General features: G+C 39.2%; 1 protein-coding gene across 1 annotated transcript in view; it reads left to right on the plus strand.

The window, feature by feature from the left end:
* Nucleotides 1-20,326, plus strand: part of LOC114447102 (protocadherin-15-like) — a 111,679-nt gene that overhangs the window by 13,273 nt on the left and 78,080 nt on the right. The window contains exons 4-7 of the mRNA XM_028423160.1: nt 17,041-17,201; nt 18,140-18,295; nt 19,086-19,205; nt 19,295-19,405. Coding sequence (XP_028278961.1) covers nt 17,041-17,201; nt 18,140-18,295; nt 19,086-19,205; nt 19,295-19,405 — 548 coding nt within the window. The remainder of the gene's footprint in view (nt 1-17,040; nt 17,202-18,139; nt 18,296-19,085; nt 19,206-19,294; nt 19,406-20,326) is intronic.

Here is a 20,326-nt window from a genome sequence, read left to right on the forward strand (position 1 = left end):
TGGATTCATTGATTGTCTGGAGTATATTTGTTCCAGTTAAGAGAGTAGCTCTTAACTGGCTCTATATGTAGATATTATATGTAGATATTCTGTCATTTTTCTTCATTTCACGCTGCCATGTTTTTATGTTTGTACTTTAGAACATAAAAAAAGGGAAAAGAAGTCATGAGGGGATAGCAACCCAGTTGCTCAAATGAAGCGTAACATGTTTAATTTATCTAAGCTGCTGCTTCTGCAGACCCACTGACAGGTGCCAGATACAACACATGAAGACTTAGTCACTCAGTCGACCCTCATTGGTAGACAAAGCTCGTTTCTATAGGCTTCTTTGCTTATTCCGCCTATGAGCTAAATCCAAAAAGCATTTAATCAGATTGAAGAGATTTCTCACTCATTGTATAGAGAGTGAGCGAGAGAGAGAAGAAGAGGGCGTATTTTACTATTGACAGGAAGCTTCCTACAACAACGCTGGGAAATCACTGTGTCCATAAATGGGGATGTTGTCTCCCAGCTTTTATCTTGTCTCTGCAAATTCATGATTTGTATCATCGGTTGCCTGAAGCGTGTGAGAATCCCCTGCATATTGAGCAACAGCTTATCGGCAACCAGAAATGAGTGTTACTGAAGGGCTTTATTATGAGGAAGTCAATTTAGAAGTCTTTTATGCAGCAAGCTGCCAGGTAGATGCACTCTAAATGCCGATAAATCATTACATTTTGATGATGGCTCGAATGAGTCAATGAAAATAAAAAAAAATCCACCATAGATTCATGATGCAAGCAATCATGTCAATCACAAGAACGTATGTTTAACCTTAAAGTTATGCCCTGTATATGCACCCAGTGTTCAAAAACAAGTTGTTTGACAGGAAATGACACTTATTCACCAGCAGTGTGGACTGCCATGCTGCAGCACTTTTCTGTTCTCTTAAAGCAGATGCAAACATGACCATGAAAATCTATTGTATCCATCCATTCGGGAACTACATTGATCCATAAAACTTGGCAGTAAAGAGATATTCCATTGCAAAAACGGACCTTCAGTAGTCCAGCTTCAGTAAATGCAGTAATTATTATGACATACTGTTTGATCGATTCATTATAAGCCTTCAATCAAGTCACTGCAGGTATTAAAAGTATGAGGAATGTCATCCTAGGAACATAAGCTGATAATAATATGAACTCTGTGCAGTACAGACTTAAACTGGCAGATTTATTGTGTTCATATTAGTGTTCATTTATATATATACATGTATAAGCATTCAGTGTCTTCCATAGTGGGGAACTGGTCACATCAAAAATAATGGTGACATTTGTGAGCATGTAAAAAGGGCAAATATGTCTGCATCAGGGAGGTATTTAAAGCATCAATGTTTGCTCTGCTTTGCCACTCCTACACTACAGGCTTAACTACCTAATTTACTGAGTTAATTTCTCTCAGTAAGTCTTGATGTTCTCTGCAGTTAGGTAGAAAAATATGAATATATTGGCAATCAGCCAAAAGCAGTGGAACAATATCTGCATTTAGCACATCAGCAAAAATTCAATATCAGGCACCCCTAATCAATATTATTTCAGCAGACTGCAATCAATGAAACAGTCTCCTGTGATTAAAAACATGATTGGATGATGTTTGCCTTTTCAGTTGCAGCACATGCTGGTTAAAGTTTACTTTGTTGTGTATGTGTGTCATAGTGCTTCCAACAAACTTCACTTCACAGTTTTCAGCTTGCAATTCAGTACCATGCCAGTGGCTTCAAACGGTTTATTTTGCTGTATTCTTTGGCTTTGTTGTTGTTTGTGTTTTTTTAGGTTTAGAATTTTCAATTCTGAATTTGCATTGGACATTGGTGAAAAGTGAGCTATTATCACTATCAAGAGGCTCTCCAGCACTCCTTCCTCCTCCATCAGTTAATGCCCTTTTGCAAGCACTCGTCATTCATGTGATGGAAAGCACTTTTTTGGAGGAAACGATGCCCTTTTCCTGTCTCTGCCTCTTCACACTCCAGTCTGAACTTCCGCTGGAATCAACCACTCAAAGAGTTCATCAGAACTTGACAATGATACCACAGCCTGTCGGTAGATCAACAAAGTCAGCCACTTAAAACTTGTGAAATTTTTCTTTTTCGGTGCTTTGGTGGTGGTATGTTGTTTTTAGAGCCTGCTTCTGTTTTTAGACTCAAGTCAGAGCAGCCTTGACATGGCATTAAAAAAATTTGACAGGGCTGAAATGATAGCAAACAGAAAATATGAAGGGCCAATGCTGAATACCACGTCTGTTTAAAGGTCTCTCATCTCATCCAGGATGACTAGCTCTCATTAAGTGGTGCAGGTTTTCCTCTTCAGCAAAATATCAGGTCCAATACAGGTTAGCTGGGATTCAAAGGGCTTGGAAGCATCTCTAGAAAGTGTTAATGTGTTAGGTTTAAACAATTAATGAGACGAGCTAGCCCATGTGAGTGTTTTTTTTTCTTAACCACCAAGGACTCATTAGCTCTTCTCCTTACAGTTAATTCAATCGCTCACACTGTTTCTCTCCATTAGGCTTGTCATTAGTTCAGTCATTCTCAGTGTAGCTTTATTTCTTTACATTGACATGTGTAGTTTGAAGGTTTTGTTTGTCTGCGTCCTTTTTGTTATTCTTTCCTCAGCACACCAGGACACACACCATAGGATGCTGGCAGCAAACTTAGGGTCAGATTCCTTAATCATGAGTGAATTAATTAGATCTGTAATTTTTTATTCAGTTCATTGCACCTAAAAGGCAGGTCCAAGGTTAGCCGATGAATCTTCAAACACCTATAGTCGTAGATGTTACTAGACTCAAACAATAGTGGTTGTCAGCAGGGGAGCAAATTGATGTATGGTGCTTTCAGTGTCACTCTGTACAAATTGCAAGAGTATCATTTGTAATTCTTTTAGCAAGCATGGTGGAAAACTATTGATCCCTATATAAACAGGAGGAGTACGTTTAGTGTTCATTGGAAATATGTGAGGATATTCTTACAAGGTGAGCTTTAATTTTGCTGATCAGGACTTTGGACATTTCTGTTATACTTAATAATTGCAACTTAGCAGAAGCGGAAACATCTGGACAAAATGAGGTGCAGCTACCCAGTTGGCCAATTTAATTTTGTTGGTGTTGTGAGTCTGTTGCTCAGACAAAATGAGTACGGCTGCCGTGTGTGCTCATGCATTTAAACATTTGCAAAGTACGAGTTCAGTGTGTGTGAATATAACATGACCGGGGGACGTGTTGCATCGATGTTTTTTAATTAAATAATTTTCTGCAGATGTCTGATTAGGGCTTCATCACATTATCTCTGTTCCTTATTCTGGTACGCACAAAGAGGTCTCTGTTCAATTCCACGATCACGTCCACGCTGTGATGATTGCTATGTCATCAATATATAATTAGAGCGTAGCTGAAAGTCCGGGATTAGTGCACAACACCTGCTCCTTGTGGATTAGCGCTGAAAACAGGAGGGCAGGACATACAGAGAAGCTCAATTACACACTACATACAGCACACATGTTGTGACTACCTCTGTGCAGCTTCTAACAAGCATTTATATGTATGATAAACTCTGTTTTCCCATCACTGAAGGTCTGTTCATCAGATTTAGAGAGGCCTGCACCAGCCGTTAACTTCCTACTTCAGGAATTAGGCCACCATTTGTGATAATGCTATTGTTTTTCTTTTAGCGTTTGATGTGCAAATACGACGGCAATTACAGTATATTGTGGAGATAAACGGTCAGCATAATTACTTGCGTACCTGTTGTAAATCACTTTGTGCTTATCTTCATTACGCCATAGAAACAGGCCTTTCATGTGTTAACAGCATTGTATCATTATTGCCATAAATACGATGAAATATGCAAGATGCAAATAATCTGAGCCAAATTGCTTAATCTAACTTAATGTGTTTACTTTATGCATGATCAGAGAATATCACAGCATGTTAAGTAAACAGTTTGTACTAAGCTCACACAAACCATTTTTTGTTCTCTCACTGAAGTTTTTTTTGTTTTGTTTTCTTTGATGTTTTTTTTTATGAGTGCTGGTTCTAGAGTGAATACACACTGCATTATGGGTTTCCCCAGAATATGGTGGGTTTGTCCCTTTAGATTAAAAGTGTCATCATAAAATATTTGTTATTTTTTATTATTGTTCACATTCCTCTGAGGGAATCCCAGCGTTTTTTCATTGCAGCGTTCTCCCTATATGTACAGTAAGGGACTGCAGCACAGAATGCTAGTTTTCCACTCTGTACTGTGGCACAGATACAGTTAGAATACAACAGTGTGTACAGTGTCTGTAAAACACCACCATGACACCTAAAACAAATGCACAAAACAGGTTAGGCACAATATTTATATATATACGGTTTAAGCAGTGTACTTTTTAAACAGCCCCCCACCCCCACACCTCCCTCAAGGCAGCAGAACTTTTCTGTGGATTCCTTGAGGGTAACTACCCACTGTGGAAGTCCCCTGAGAGCTAGTGTATATACAATTTTCATATATATTTTTGTTTTGTTGATGTGCAGAAGCCAGTGGTTGGAATAGCACCCTTTAGATCTACAGCAATCCTATATAAATGCTTTTTAAAAACCATGTTGTTTACATGCTGTTTTGCTATTGTGTTTCACTGGTTGGTTCAAAGATTAGTTGTGAGTGTGTGTTCACTTTTACTGGAGGTTCCTTTTGTGCTGGAGCCAAAAAAGGGGCAATAAACTACTTTTTAACTCAAGAGGGTTACGTCCTCCATCAGCCTAAGTGTCTATAAAAAGTTCCAAAAAATGAATTTTGTGTTGATTGCACTCTCGGTCCTCAAGCTGTTTGTCGACACCATAATGATGCTTGAAGCTGTGTTGCTGCTGGCAGTAAGTGTGGTGAAATAATGTTTCATCACAACCTTTATGAGTGAGGTATTTGTTTTTAAATACCCATTATGTAGGTAGCTGTATGTGTGTTGCATGTGTGTTCCTTAACAATGAATCCAGAGCTGCATGTGTTGGATTTATTTGTGTTTGTCAGCTGGTGGTTTATGTTCCTCTAGTAATAAGATACAGGACATTCATCAATTAATTTCCTGTGCATCATAATGAGATCAAGGATTAGTTTAATCCCCACATTAGGCTGAACAGACATTAAAATGATTGGTCATCCATATTTCATGTTTAGAGCTCATTTTGGAGCAATACAAACTAGCAGGCAAAGTGCAATATGTATTGTTCAGCAGTAGAAAGGGTACTGATTAAAGCATCTGATCACATTCCTGCTTTTATGTATGTCACAGTTGTAAAATAATGATGATAAATGAAGCGCACTCACAGTGTTTAACGTTTGTAGGATGAAGATCTCCACAGTCTGACTTTCATTCAAGCATGTACATTCTTACACACTGTTGAAGCCATTTGGGTTGTTTAGGGATTAATCCACCAACTCTGTATTCAACTCCATTCTCAGTATCCTGGTCTTCAGCCTCCCTATGTGCTGCGAAGACTTGTCCATTAAGCAACTTCTTTATTTGGATAAAAATCTCTTCACAACCATTGGATGAAAGCAAAGAGAAAAATATTATCTAGAATTGGCAAAACATCTTGTTCAGTTGTTTGGATTGTCATGTACAGATACTATGTGATTCTCTCTATACACGTGGACATCAGTTCAGGTCTTATAACCACTGTATTATTAAACAGTGTTAAAATTTAGTCTTACAGAGCCTCCATGTAAGCTGCAAAAGAACGTTATTACAGATGTAATAATGCATCCATGTTGTCATCCGGATGCTGCAAGGCAAGTGATCATCAGTATGAATCAGAAAAAGGACCAACTCTCAAACATCTAAAAGTCTAGTCTAAAATGTGCTTTTAAGAGCACCCGACCTGAATGCAACAACAGCTGTCAGGGAAATGTGCTGACAGCAGTTGGTCATAGAGGGTTTAGAGAAGGGGGGGCAGTGGTGATGTTGGGCTCAACCAGTGACAGTGAAGAACTATATGGACGAAGCTTGCACTGCGCTGCTGTGAGGAGTCCCCACGGGAGGCTCCAGCAGTCACGATGTCGGCAGCATCGGAGTCTGCCAAAACTCCACATACAGACAAGAGGTGGAGTGTGAGTGGAGTTGAAGCAGGCAGGCAGCCGTGGAAGCAGAAAGCTCGTGCTGAGAGACAGCACACACCTGACACTCAAAGTGGTCTTGTTAATTATGCAATTATGCCTAATTTTAAGCCCTAATATAATTAAAACAAGCATGTTAAAGAAAAAAATACAAACAGTTGTGACTAAAAAGGATACTAGGATTATTCCTATACCAGACTGTAAACATGTTTGTTTCGCTGTAAAGTTGGCCATTTTAAAATGGGAGTCTATAGGAATTGACTCGCTTTTGGATCCAGCCCCTAGTGGCGTGATATTGCTGTTTGGTGCGAACACAAAGACTTGGCCCAACTCTGCTGCCATTTTTTGATTTTTGGTTGTTGTTTGGCCTTCCTTTGCAGGCCAGAATGGTCTGTGGGCTGGAGTGAAAAGGCTTGTGGGCCATCTTATCTATGGTCTTAACAACTCCTGATGCAGCTTTGTTGATCTCTCAGCTGTGCTCTAAGATAATGAAGCAGGATAGACTGAAAGTTAGCCTGGAGATGTTTTTTGTTTGTGTGTTCCCTATGATTGTAGGTGAATACAGGCAAATGTGTTGTTGAAGCAGAAAATATTTAGCATTGGCATTAAAACTGTTGGGTAATAAATGATATCTTCTGACATATATCTGTATAAATATAATACTTGCTGTAGTGCGGGGCTGTGTTGTGTAACAGTAAAATTTTGCCTTTTTAAGTTCGTATTTTTCAAAAAGCTACTATCTACCAAGTTTCTTTTAATTTCATACCTTTATCAAGGATCCACGGTTTCATAGCAATATATTATATTATTATTTATATATATTATTTTTTATGACAGAAAGCTGACAAAAAATGTGCAACAGGCAATTTTATTATTAATTGTATCCAGTCACACTGCTGTTGAGAATGTAATTTCCTAGATCTGTATTTCATTTATTTTTTCCAAACTTTGAAGTAAAAATTGTTTAATTTTCAGGGCAATTTTTATTGTGTGCCATTTAAATGATCACTAAACCCAGCTGGGGTCAAATTCGCTTACCACCATTTAAAAACATAATGTCATTCCTCTCTCTTGTAACAGCTTTTGGTTGTACATTGGTGAATATTCATCACTTGTTTTTAAAGCTTAGAAAAAAAGATAGATGGGTCTGCCCCCTCTCTCCAATCATGCACGTGTACAGTTGCACAGGGAATTGCTTAAAAGCAATGGCAGCTGCAATACTCAGGACATCTTTCAAGCTAATATTCTAGGAAAGTGCACCCCCCATTTATTATCAATGGAGCAGTTCTAGGCGTTGATTTAGAATCACAGATAAAAAAAAAAGCTTCCCTCTTGAAACATGTCTGAGGAAGAGATATAAATCAAGTCCCTCAGAGAATGCAAAACAGGTTAACACATAAACACTTAAAGCTGTTCCATACTCCACGAGAACAGAGAACAGAGAACTCGCTCCACGGGTGGTAAGAGTAAAAAAAAAAGTTCTTTTCGGCATGGAGGTACCATACTCCGCGAGACGTGTGTGTGCAGAACTCCTCATACGGCCCTCCTACGCAGTGCACGTCACACACAAAAGGTTGACAATGCAATTGTATTGCAAATTGTGAGCACAGTCGTGGTTACCTGGCCTAACGAGCTGATAATGCTCAGGGAAGAGGGCGCATAGCATGACAAAAGATAGAACATCAGTGTAGATGACTGTAGCAGACCTCTGGTCTGTGTGAGTTTAATTCTGTGAACGTGTGGATGACTGTCTGCAATAATACATCCCGTCTCCCGATGTTTAATGTGCGCAGGCCACTGTAACGCCATGATCAACACTGGAATTAGTTTTGTATCGCCACCTTTTGGACAGACACTCTCCTCTGTGTGCCGTGTTTCTTCTTCCAGGAGCTGTTTGCCAGCTGCTCATCTAAACTGTCCATCGTCGTTGTACTTCCTCCTTCTGTCTGTGTGTTCTGCACCTGATGAAGCTCTTGCGCTTCTCCACATTCATCACGCCCACAATAAATTCCGACCAATCACAGCATGGTTGACACAAAGCCTTGAGAGAAAAAGTTCTGCCCGGGCCATGTGTCCGAGAGAGCTGCACAACGGGCGGTCCGAGAGAAAAATGACGTCATTTTGTGGACGTAACTTTGGCAGGGGGAAGGGAGTTCTCTGTTCTCATGGAGTATGGATCCAGCTTTATACATAAACACTCTATGATGTAGTTTGTATCTTACCTGACATCTGAATGGTTAAAAACAGCAATTATCCCAGCACCATCCGAAACTGTCAAAAAACGTCTTGTCCATTGATCATCATGTTAGTGTAGGCAAATACAAAGCTATCTGGCATTCAAGCATTGTAGGTCTCAAGTCAGTGAATTGAGGCTTTCCATTCTGATTGGAAAAATTAGCTGGTTCTCGCATACCACTTGATATTGCTCAAGGCAATGAATGCTCTTTCTAACCTAGCAACAAGTTTCTTGTTAAAAGGTGTTGACCTGTTTAGAGGCCTATGAGGGAGCAGATGAAGGTCTCATGGCTACCATGCCAGGCGTTGTAAGTAACTCATTGTAAGTAGCCCTGGATACATGCCACGTAAATGATGTACAGTTTACAGACATATTGATTGTAATGGCAATGACCTGATTCTTGGACATAAGCTAATTGCATTACAACCTTTCCAAAAGTCATGAAATTTGACCATCATATTTTCCAGTGTCATTTTTTATTGTTGTATTATTGGCAGCAGTTTTTACGTAGATTGTTTTAGCAGTGTGCATGTGTCACGCAGTCTGCTACATCAGCACTGCACAGAGATTACATATCAATGTTTCTATATACCGAATACCTTAAGTACTGTGCGCCTTTTATTGTTCTTTAGCAACAGCACTGCTGCCTGTCTTCTTTAGAATCCATGCTGCCGATAGCTTAATGTGCTTTCCACCATCAGTGCTTACGTCTGTGTCGTCCGTCATTTATTTTTACACACAATCTCCTGCAGCACACAGTGTTTATCTCTTAAAAATCTATTGTAGAGTCTTATATAACTGACACATTACCAACCCACAGCGTTGCATGCTTTTAACAGGCCTTCATGAGTCTCCTTTGCTTGGTTGCATTGTAACTACCGTAATGTGCTGATGTCAGAACACTGAAGTTTGGCCCTACAATCTGAACCACTTTACATGTAAGTGGCATTGTCAAAACAAATTTGCTGGATCCATTTGTGTCAAAAGGAGCAAGAGGAACCAAATCATTCTAACCATGTGACAGATATGGGTGAGACTCTAAATAGTAATGTGCCACATTTGTCAGCTCATTAGTGTAATTTGATTACAGTGACATCTGCTGCCTCACAGTAATAGTTGTACTAATATGACAATTGAGTCTGATTCCAGCCTCCTCATTTATGTTGGAAGAGTAATATTATTCCTTTGTATGAATTTCCTAATATCTGGATATTTTTCTTCAGCTCCAGGCAAGTTAGACCCGAATGCTAGACTTTAAACTGATCGTAGAGCTGCCTATACTTTCTGTCATTTCTAGCAGGTGCTGCCAACAAAGTTTTGGACACTAGGAAGAATATGTGAAGCTAACAAGCCTGAACAAGTGCAGAAAGGCAGATCACTATATGGAAGTGGGCAGCAGTAGCAATATAAAAAAAATCCAAATGCCCAACAAGCTCTTTTTGTAATTTGCAAATCTGATTTTATGGATGTAGGCAGGCAGTTATGTTCACAGTTCTGGATGTAGTCGAGGAAATTAGCGTTTGTTATTGTGGTATTATTGATTAGAACAAATTTTTGGCCTGATTACTATAATCAGGAATTACCCCTCCCATTTTACAGCATTTCTCTTCCAGCTGTGGCCCTTTGTACGTTCTTTCAAAGTTGGAGCTGATACTTTCTTCTAACTTATAATGCCCTGAATGATGTAGGTGCATCTATCTCATATCATTCAGGCGAATACACCAGTGTGTTCTCTGCACTCACTTGATGCAGGTCACCCGGTCCTCAGAATAAATAGAGGTCTTGTTGATGGTAGATCTGCTTCCTACCTTTGGAACACGCATTGAGCTTCATACTATCCACTTGTGAAATTTAATGTACTGCAGCGTATTTCTACATACGTGTGTTGTGCACGCAGCACATTATAAGGTAATCACACGTCCATGTCTTTATTAGTGTTAGATGGTTCCCACACTAATGTGTTGATTGCTATGGAGGTTTTGTAACCTATGTAATGGAGAAAAATGATCAATTATTAATCAACAACTTTTAGGTGGGTGGATGAAACCTTCCAAAACAGGCCAAAAAAATCTCACATCACCACAATTACCTTATTGCTATTAGTGCCAAAATAGCAACCCGTGCAGGTGTTGGAGGATGGAGATGTATTAATTCCAGTATGGGCAGTCTGTCCTGAAGATTTGATTTCAAAATTAAATCTACCGTGCCTGCAGTCTGAACATTTGCACTGAGAACAAATCCATGAGGCTCACAGTGTAACAGCAGAGTTTAATAGGTCAACCTAGTGACTTGATTATTTCACTGCGGCAAAAGTTTTACCAGGTTTATTTTTTTTTCCCAGATATGTGTTTTTTTTGCAAGAGTATTCTGCAGCAGCCTTTTTGAGAGGGGTAACGTTGTTGCCTTAGTCTTGTTCTGTTTATGTGTATATGTACTTTATGTTGTATGTTTGAATTTGTGTTTGTAGACATCTTGGTTTTAACCCCCCCCCCCCCAAAAAAAAAAAAAATCTATAGAGTATTAGAGAGAAAGTGTGAGTGACTGCAGTTATTTGAAAGAGTCAGTACGACAGTAGTATTTTTTATGCAATGGTGTATATGCAGTGACGTGAAATAATGCCTGTGTGTGCAATCCACACAGGCAGATTAGCTGTCTGTCAAAGTGATAGGAAAAGGTTGATAGTTTCGCCCAGGCTGAAATTATACTCATTTCAGAGGATGACAGAGCGGGGTATTGTTGCACCCTGACAAAATTATGTTTGGGGCTTCATATAAGCTCAGTTTGCTTTGACATTCCCAGCATGAAAATGAAGTAAAAAAAAAAGAAAAGAAAAGAAAAAAACACTGTATTTCTCCAGAGAAAGAAATATATTCTCAGAATGCTTCCTGGGATCACAGTTTACTGTTGGAAGCAGCTGCTGCTTTTTCAATTGACTCAATTTTAACCACAAAAATGCAGAACTAGACAGATGTTTTTCTTGTCAAATGATATCAAAAGTAATTAGGGTTTATGAAGCATTTAGAGTCCTAAGAATTTGGTGAAATGAAATCCCTTTTCATTTGGTGGTGGCTGTAGTACAAATACACTGTAATTTTGGTAATCGATGCTGCACAGCTGGTGTACATATTTGTACTGTATGTGTTCAGGAAAGCCTGTGCCCGAGTGAGACGAGGAGTAAGGAACAGCAGGTGCACAGGATGAGAAGGCCATGTAATATCTCCGACAGCATAAAGTGTTAAAAAAAGTTCAGCCCTTGTATCTGAAGGGTATACTTAGAAAACATCACTCCTACAGTTTGACAACGCTTTGCGGTCTTTCTTTTGCTGCCTGACCACCAAGTGCAGAGAATTATCATTCTGAAACATTTAGGTATAGATCATTCATCTGTTCTTCTTTTTTAGTCCTTTCAGGGAGAGTTGTTCAGTCCTGTACTATATAATAACATCATTGTACACTTTCACTTTTTTTTTCTTTGGAGAGTTCTCTCCACATGATGTGCTTTTTTGACTGTAGCCTGTGACACAAAACACTGAAAGGAGCCGGACAAAGCAGCAGCAGAGACTTCTGCTTCTATGGAAACCATATTCGCTTTAATTAGATATTGTTTCCACATTTATATCTTCCCATTTTTTACCTTGCTATGTGAATAATTATCATAAATGAATGCATTACATAAAATGAAAAACTCAGGCTATTCCTACATTCTGTTATTCTTTCGTTATGTTCTTTAAATGTATTTTAATTGTCCACATACTTTGCTTAAGCTTGTAAGCCTGCATAGTTGGGCTAATCATTCAAACACTTCAGCACCATGGACAGCGATTTGGAGCGCTTCTAATTCCTGTGCATGTCCTTACCTCGAACTGTTGTTTGAGCAAATGCCTATAGAAATGTAAAGTAATGGTCCCTGACTCTTTAGGATTTCTCATTATTGGGAACCCAGTCAGGCCATTATCAGATCCTCAGTCATTGCATTCTAAAATCAAGGTTTCTGAATTGAAAAGATCGAATGTCAGTAATGTCTCTTGACTTGAAACAGAAGCCTCCTTAGACTTCAGCCGGCTTGTTGCCATATTTGGAGGCTTGATCTTTAACAAGTAAAAGCTGCCTCAGTAAAGTCCTATAAATTATCCAGATAGGGCCTTTAGAATTACATTAAATCCACTGTGTTGTGAATCAGTCATTTTGTAGTGCTGCTTTAATATTATCTATAATATGATACTACAACACATCAAAATTCAAATAAGCCTTGAAGTCAAGTTCATCTCGAATCTCTTTTCATCAGCCAACATATAGGTGATGGTTCAGCAACCAACCTTCAACACAGCTGCTCCTTTCTCTTCTGACGCCTTCTCTGTAGGGTATGGGGGGGGTCTTTGCTGGTGCTGTCATTGCCTTAGGCTTTCAAGGTGTACTCTCTCCATCTCTGGCTTCTCACAGGTGGTTAGTTCTCAGACAGTGTCATACTGAATTGTTTGTCTGACTGCTCTTGACTGAAGTGTACAGAGTGGTGCATACTGTACACTGATCGGCTCAGACTGTCATGTGTTACAGCCTGTCATTCTGTTGTCAGAAGAAGAGCTGATGCATTTAAATGTGCAATGTTTTAAATAAAATGTTCTGACTTCTCCTTTTTCTGAGCAGCAAAATTTCACCCATTATTATACTTTTTGTGAGCTAAGATTTATATTGTTTTCTTCATTATTTGTTTTATTAGTTGTTTTTATTGTCTTTACTTGATATTAGTTGAGGAACTAGAAACAGAGGAGCAAAGGCCACAAGGCAATAACCTAACAGCACCTAATTACTATATGTTGCAATGTGACCGCTGGTGAAACATATAATCAGCCGTCATCTCTTAGTCTTCTGTAAAATAAACACTGCTATTTACATTAATGGATGAATGAGTGCACAAAGCAATTGTGTAGATAGCTCATCCACCACTAGGTTTGTTTAAGGAGAAGTACATGTTATAATTCTACAATGAGTTGTTCTGACATTCAGCACAAATTCAGCAGGAATTCTCATTCTCGGTAACAAACTGGGCTAGCAAGCTGCAGGAGGTTGGAGTCTGGGGGTTATTTTAGTTCTGAGTTCTCAGTACTTTTTGGCAGTAACTATATTGAATGTCCTAGAAACAACTCTGGCCAATGCACATTTGTGCTTGGTCATACGTCAAGCTGCCATTCACATTTAGTGAGAAATAGATAGAAGTCTGATGAAGAAGTGTGTGATGGTGATTAACAAATAATATGGCAGTTTTTCCAGAGTTAAGAGTTCCACAGTGTTAACCAGAACTTCTAAGCAATGTTACAAATGTGCCCAATCCACAAAGGTGTAGTTAGATGTTCTTATATCATCTGATAATAATTTAATGTTACAGAATCCAGACCTGGATGTTCTATGAACAGGCCCCTCTAGGCAGTCATAGATTTAGTATTTCCTCAGGAACCTTTAAACACACACAATTTTTGAGAATGGGTGCAGTTTCAAGCGCTAATTTAATTAAATGGATCATTTAAACTAGGGATGTCCCGATCAGGTTTTTTTGCCCTCGAGTGTGTGTGTGTGTGTGTGTGTGTGTCGCTGCTGCCACCCTGGGAGATTTCACACACGCAGCAGCTCATCGAGGTCTCGAACCCAGGACCTCTCCCACCAAAAGCAACTGTCATACCCCTACACTACAACACACAGAGCCACCCTGCACAGAAGGCATTAACTTTGACAGCCCTAATAAATATATATCCGAGTCCTAATCGGGAGGTAATGTCCGATTCCGATCGAGTCTGAAATCATGTAATCGGGCCCGATTTCTAATCACGTGATCAGATCGGGACATCCCTAATTTAAACACCTGTTTTTAGTTTCTGTCCTGCCTGTTTAAGAAGAGATCTATGTTTTATACTTCCATACAAAATAGCACTGAAAGTTCCATACAAAATAGAATTTGTATATAATATGTTTTTGCCTTCATCCATCAACAACATATAGTGTCACTGTTTACACACATGTACTTACTCTTACTTACTTTAGTTTTTTATTTTCATTATATTTGAATTATATATTACGTATAATTCAAATATAATTTGAACACACTAATATTAAAAGAAAAATATTAAAAGAGGACTCCATGCTAATTGTCAGTGAATTTACTAATAAATTGCATTCCTCCTAAGGCTGAACCCCTATCAGAAATGTTCATCCACACTTATCTGCTGCCATCATGTACGGATGCCAGCATTATTGATATTTGGGATAAAAGTGAGCCCTCAGTGTTGTCTCAGTGGGGGATAGCCCGCTGTGAAGTACAGATCAGAAGCGCCTCTGGCTGAAGATGACACTGCCTGAGCCACAGGATACTAAAGAGAGTTATTTATTTATACAGTACAGTGAGTAGCATGTTGAGCTCTGGGTAGCAGTTGTGTGACAGACTCTGGCATTTTCTTAACTGATAAGGGCAACAACTATGCTGTGTGAGTGAGATTAAGAAAGGAAGTGTCCAAAGAGTGGGAGTATTGCCTGCCACAGCAGAAAAGCTAGACTTGAGAAAGAAAGAAGAACCTCTTTGCCCTCCCTTGTAATATTATCAGCCATGTAATTTACAACCTGAGAGTTTCAAAAGATGCAGCTCACCACTCAAGTTCCTGAGGCAGACATATTTATGAAAAGCTGTGTTTCAGATTAATGAAGCAGCAACATGGGCGCTCTTTTGACTTTTAAATTAAATTTGTAGAAGAGCCATTTTTCAGACGGAGTTTAGCCCAAGTGAGACAGATAATTATTAGTTCTTGTGATCGCAACACACAGATGCATCAAACCCTGACTGCAAACAAGGAGCCACAGCCATTAATAGGAGCATAATAATGCAGCGTTGGGCTTTATAGTTATAATGCAAAAGCTTTCATCACACCTTCATCTGTGCCCCTTCTTGAGTATGGGAGAGTCTGAGAGTCTAATGACAAAATGACTAAACCTGCTTCATGAAATGATAAATTACAAGATGTTAGTGGCAGCAATTAAAAAGCCCATTAAAATAGGTTTTACAGCTGCTGGACTAGCAAGGCATGTCAAGAGCCTGTAATTTCAACATATTTCCAAAACGTACGGTAAAGTTTAGTAACTTGAAAGTCACTTTTTGGAGTGCAATTTTAAATCACCGCTTGAGTTTATGCATAGTGTTAATTATATATGAAACAGGATTATTTCTAAAGGGTGGATTAAGGTGAGAAAAACAATAAAAGCTTTGTTCAGCACTTCTTGTCCTTGAATAGAAGTTCAACCTTTGGTAACTGAAAGTTTTATATTCATCTCTTTATTGCAATATTGTCATACTGTGCTAAGATGAATAGGGTATTGGTGGTGATGGAGGGTCTCTGATGAGCTCTGAACCTCTGTGACTGAAAAATGAGGCCAGTGTGGACACTCCAAAAATAAATAAATAAAAATAAAATAAATGTAGTTTCTCAAGTGGCCACTTGAGGCTGGCTCAAATATGAATCAGTACCCCCTAGTCCTTTGTGTTACAGCAAAAAAATAAGCATGTTTACTGCCTGCTGCAACAATGGATGTGGTCTGTATGGATACTGTTTGTGACAGAAGGGGTGTTTTTATTCAACTCAATACCTATGGAGGACCTACTGTCTATGGTCGTTGGACTCACTCATTGAAACTTTAATGTCAACTGTGCAACTATATCATCCCTGTGTAAGCCAACACAGCATCAGATGTCTGCAGTATTGGCACATGTTGTATTCTATGCTGTCAACTTCCAAGCTCAATTTAATGTATTATGTGAACAGAGAAGGCTTCTTCAATTCACAGACAGCACGTAGGTGTGTTGATGTTCACCACCACCACCTGTACAAATAAAAGTCGATTCAGTTTATCTGCAATGACAATTTTTTTCAATTTTTTTCAATGACAAAACAAAGTAAAATAATAACAACATAAAACAAAAGCAGTGATTTACTGAAGAGGTGTTTTGCCAGTCCCTAAAAAAAAGAAAATGTTTGATTATCTAGTATCTGGTTTTTCCAGCCAGGGTCATCCTCCTGAATTTTTCATTTCCCGTAATTAATCACAGGTGCATGTCGCTCAGAATAAAACACCAGATGGTATAAGTAACTTGGATGAATTGGGGCCAGTGTGAGATTAGCTTCTGTTTTAGTGAACCAGGAGTATCTGCATAAATCCACTAATTTGGCCACTTAGGAGTCGAGCAGTTCTCTGATTTTACTAGCTTTGGGACGTTTGTCCCAGAGGGCTGCTGTGGCAAAGTTTAATTAGTCACTGATTAAAAACTGTGGAATATAAACTAGAAGTTGATTTTGCCTCCAAGGATGATAATTATCAGTTCTAGAGATTTGCCTATATTAAGCTGTGGGATGGAAGATGGAAGCTGTCTAAGGCTGCTGGTCAATGAAAGAGAGAATGAACAAAAAAACAGTGGCTGATCATGATTATTTAATTTTAAATTGTTGTTTGAGGTTGGATGATGTCATGTTTTTATTCCAGCACTTTTTCATATTATATTGACTACAAAGCTGTTTGTCAAGAGGTCCTTTGAAATAACATTTAGTTCAATTTTTTTTCCTGATAACTGATTAACATAAGAAAAATCAATCAATGTGCTTTTACAGCGGAGCCTTTCACTGAACAGACTGATGTGCCTCCACAGGTACGGTTTTGGTGGAAAACATGCAGATAAATGGCCGAGCCCAAGACCCTGGTAGGACCATCTCACTGACATTGCTTGACAACTATGATTACTGGGTGATTCTGGAACCAGCACGGCAGAGACTCTACCTCAACAGCACCGGGCGAGTTCTGGACAGAGACGTGAGTACAGCACAGATGTACCGCACCCAATAGTTTCTTAACAGAGTTTAACAGTAACCTGATCCCATTGCAGCTTCATTTTAATACCAAATATGAATCCAGACAACATGCGAGGTGTGATGTTGCAGCAGAGTTGGTGGTTATTTGTGTCAGTGTGGCATAATCATCTCCTCCAATGTTAAATATAGCGAGAGGATAACTAAATACACAGACACTGCATGTCTGGGTCTGTACATAATATGTTCGCTTCAGTTCCCCGGGGTATCCTGTAAACCAGCAGTGCATACAGATCAGTGTATGATGTAAGCAGGGTGGATTAGCACAGGGTGTAGCTGTGGGAAAGATGATGTTTTAAAGCACGTGGTCAGATCAGAGCACTGGGGGAATGGAATCAAGGCTGTAAAGACAGTTATATGAGTATCCCAGAAATACGGAGAGGAGACATGGCAACAGAGGAAGGGCACATGGGTGACAAATCTGTGCAACTGAAAAGAAGAGTAGGGAGCTACGCTGCAATGAGAGTTAGATGATGTATGATGTATGAGTAGTGGTAGTGACAGTAGTACAAGCTGTTGCTGTCCAATATGCATTTGGACAGAACATAGCACACTGCTCATGGCTCCTTGATCAAATAAAAATAAATAATTTCTCATAGGAAATATTTAGGCAGAAAAATCAGGCTGCTCTGGGCAGACTTAAATATTAAACAACAACGGCCATGATTGTGTACACCAGAGCGGTGTGGGCGCCATGGTTAACAAGAGAATTGAGTGGTGGAGCTTTCATTGTGTTATCACTCATGAAATATGCATATTGTTCTTCCGAAACAATGTAAGATACTGCTAGCTTGTTATGACTCCAGTCAATTATTTGCCAGAAATAAGTGATCTAAAACTACACAGCAACTAATTGACATTCTTTCATTTTCTCTGTTTCAGCCCCCCAACTATATCACCACCATTGTGGTTCAGGTCCAGTGCACCAATGAGCTTGTTGGTACTGTCATTTTGCATGAGGTGCGGATTGTTGTAAGGGACCGAAATGACAACACACCTCGCTTTCAGCAGCCTCGCTACTATGTTGCAGTCAATGAGGTAAGGGTGGCAGTATGGATTTGTAACTTAAGGCGCTGTGTGCAGAATTTTAAAGGATCTGCAGTTTATTCCTAAATGGATTGCCCAACATTTAATTGAACCAAGACCAGGAAATTGGTGCAGTGTTTGTTTCAGCTCATTCATCTCAGTTTACCTGGGCATTGCCACAAATTCGTTCTGACACCATTGACACATGAAAGATTAAAATGGGTATGCCGTGGATTACTACTATATGCAGATATCAGAAAAGTCTGGCACTTAAATAGGCACATTTTGATTGCAGTAACTTTTATAGTTTCTATAACTGTCATCAGGCTTTTATATCACTGTTCTGACACTAAAATGTTTTTTTTTATATTAAATTGAAACTCCTTTCTGTAACCACAACCTTTAGTGTGCACACTTTGTGTATGTATTGCATGTTCAAATATTCCTTTCACAGTGTGTTATCATAGCCATATGCAGCTGCCCTAACAGTATAGTGACATAATACATTGTGGTCTACTCTCTTGAACACAATCTCCTGCCCACTGCCTGGTCCCGTGGACTTTGCTGAGGCCTCTGGGGAACAGCAGTGGTTCTCACTTTCTTTTTGTTATTCCAACATAAGCTGTCACACTGCTGCTGACTGAAACATTTTTTTCCATTGTGATTCTTTTTTTTCTATATTAATGGGCTGTAGTAATAGCCACATAAATATAGTCACTGCTATATGTTGATGTAGAAGTCACAGGGGGCATTTGAGTTGTTGATCTCTTATTTTTTTCCTTACTCTCATATTCTTCTCTAGCTCACACCAGTTGGAACGACGATTTTCACTGGCTTCTCAGGAAATAACGGTGCCACAGACATTGATGATGGGCCCAATGGACATATAGAATACAGCATCCTTTACAACATCAATGACCCGGTAAATTCATTCATAATTAACACCCTCTACATCATTGTAAATTTCCTCAACAATTATGACTTATTTCTGTCGTTTCATCCCTTTTTCAGGAATCTAACAGAACAGTTAGTGTCGCTAACACCCTTTCAGGACACATTACTCTGGCAGAAAGGCTAAACTATGAGGAGAGAACTCGCTACCTTGTGTTGGTCCAAGCAAATGTAAGTGAACTAATTTGTACGGGCAGAGCTGGAATTAAAAAGCTCTCCAAAGTGGGGGCACACAAGCCACCATCCACTGAGCACTTCACACCACCCCACTTCAAAGAAGCCACATTTTTGATTGTAGAAGTTCTGAACATAACATTAAAAGTTAGCTGCTTTGATAAATTCAAGCTCCTGCACTTCCTAATTATATCCCTGGGTGTAGTTATAAGGCAATACTAATTTAGAACAATCTTCAGTATTGAGAGGATTAAACTGTAGTTTTAGTACTGTAGGACTGTAGTTTTCTGTTACTTCTGACTGTAGCTGTCTTTGACATGTTCAGCCCTTTTTATAGTGTATGTATGTATGTATTAGAGTAGATTGAATTATGCACCAGAGAGAACATTTACATTGAAAGTCTCAGAGGACAACATGGATGAGGAAACAGAGGAACAGAACCTTAAATTATACAATAAGTAGTATGGTTTATAATTAAGCCGTTTTTAGCCCTTTGTCTCGTCTGGTAGTAAATGCAGTTAACTTCAGAGCTACTCGCAAAGAATTTGATGTCACCCAGATTGGTATCTAACATTACCCCATTTATTGCTGCAATGCTGTGGGTTTCCTTGTGTGATTGTAAATGTTCCCTGATCGCTGATTGCATAACCGCTTATGCTACCAAGCAGCGGTTCAATATAATACAAAATGGAGGTAAAGTAAAGCAGAGCAGATGATCATTTAGCAGTCAACCCATCTCCTCTCCATTTCCTGCATGAGAGAGCAGAAGTCTCAACTCTTTAGTCCGACAATGACGTCCTCCAGGGAGATTTCACAAAAGGGTGTCGGAGTCGAGAAAGGCAGAAGACATGGTATTTACTAGAACCCTGCACAGCTCGTGTCAAGAGTTCAGTTGCAGTGATAGTGTAAATCCTTGAT

Source organism: Parambassis ranga, chromosome 15 (assembly GCF_900634625.1).
Source record: "Parambassis ranga chromosome 15, fParRan2.1, whole genome shotgun sequence".
Taxonomy (NCBI): domain Eukaryota; kingdom Metazoa; phylum Chordata; class Actinopteri; family Ambassidae; genus Parambassis; species Parambassis ranga.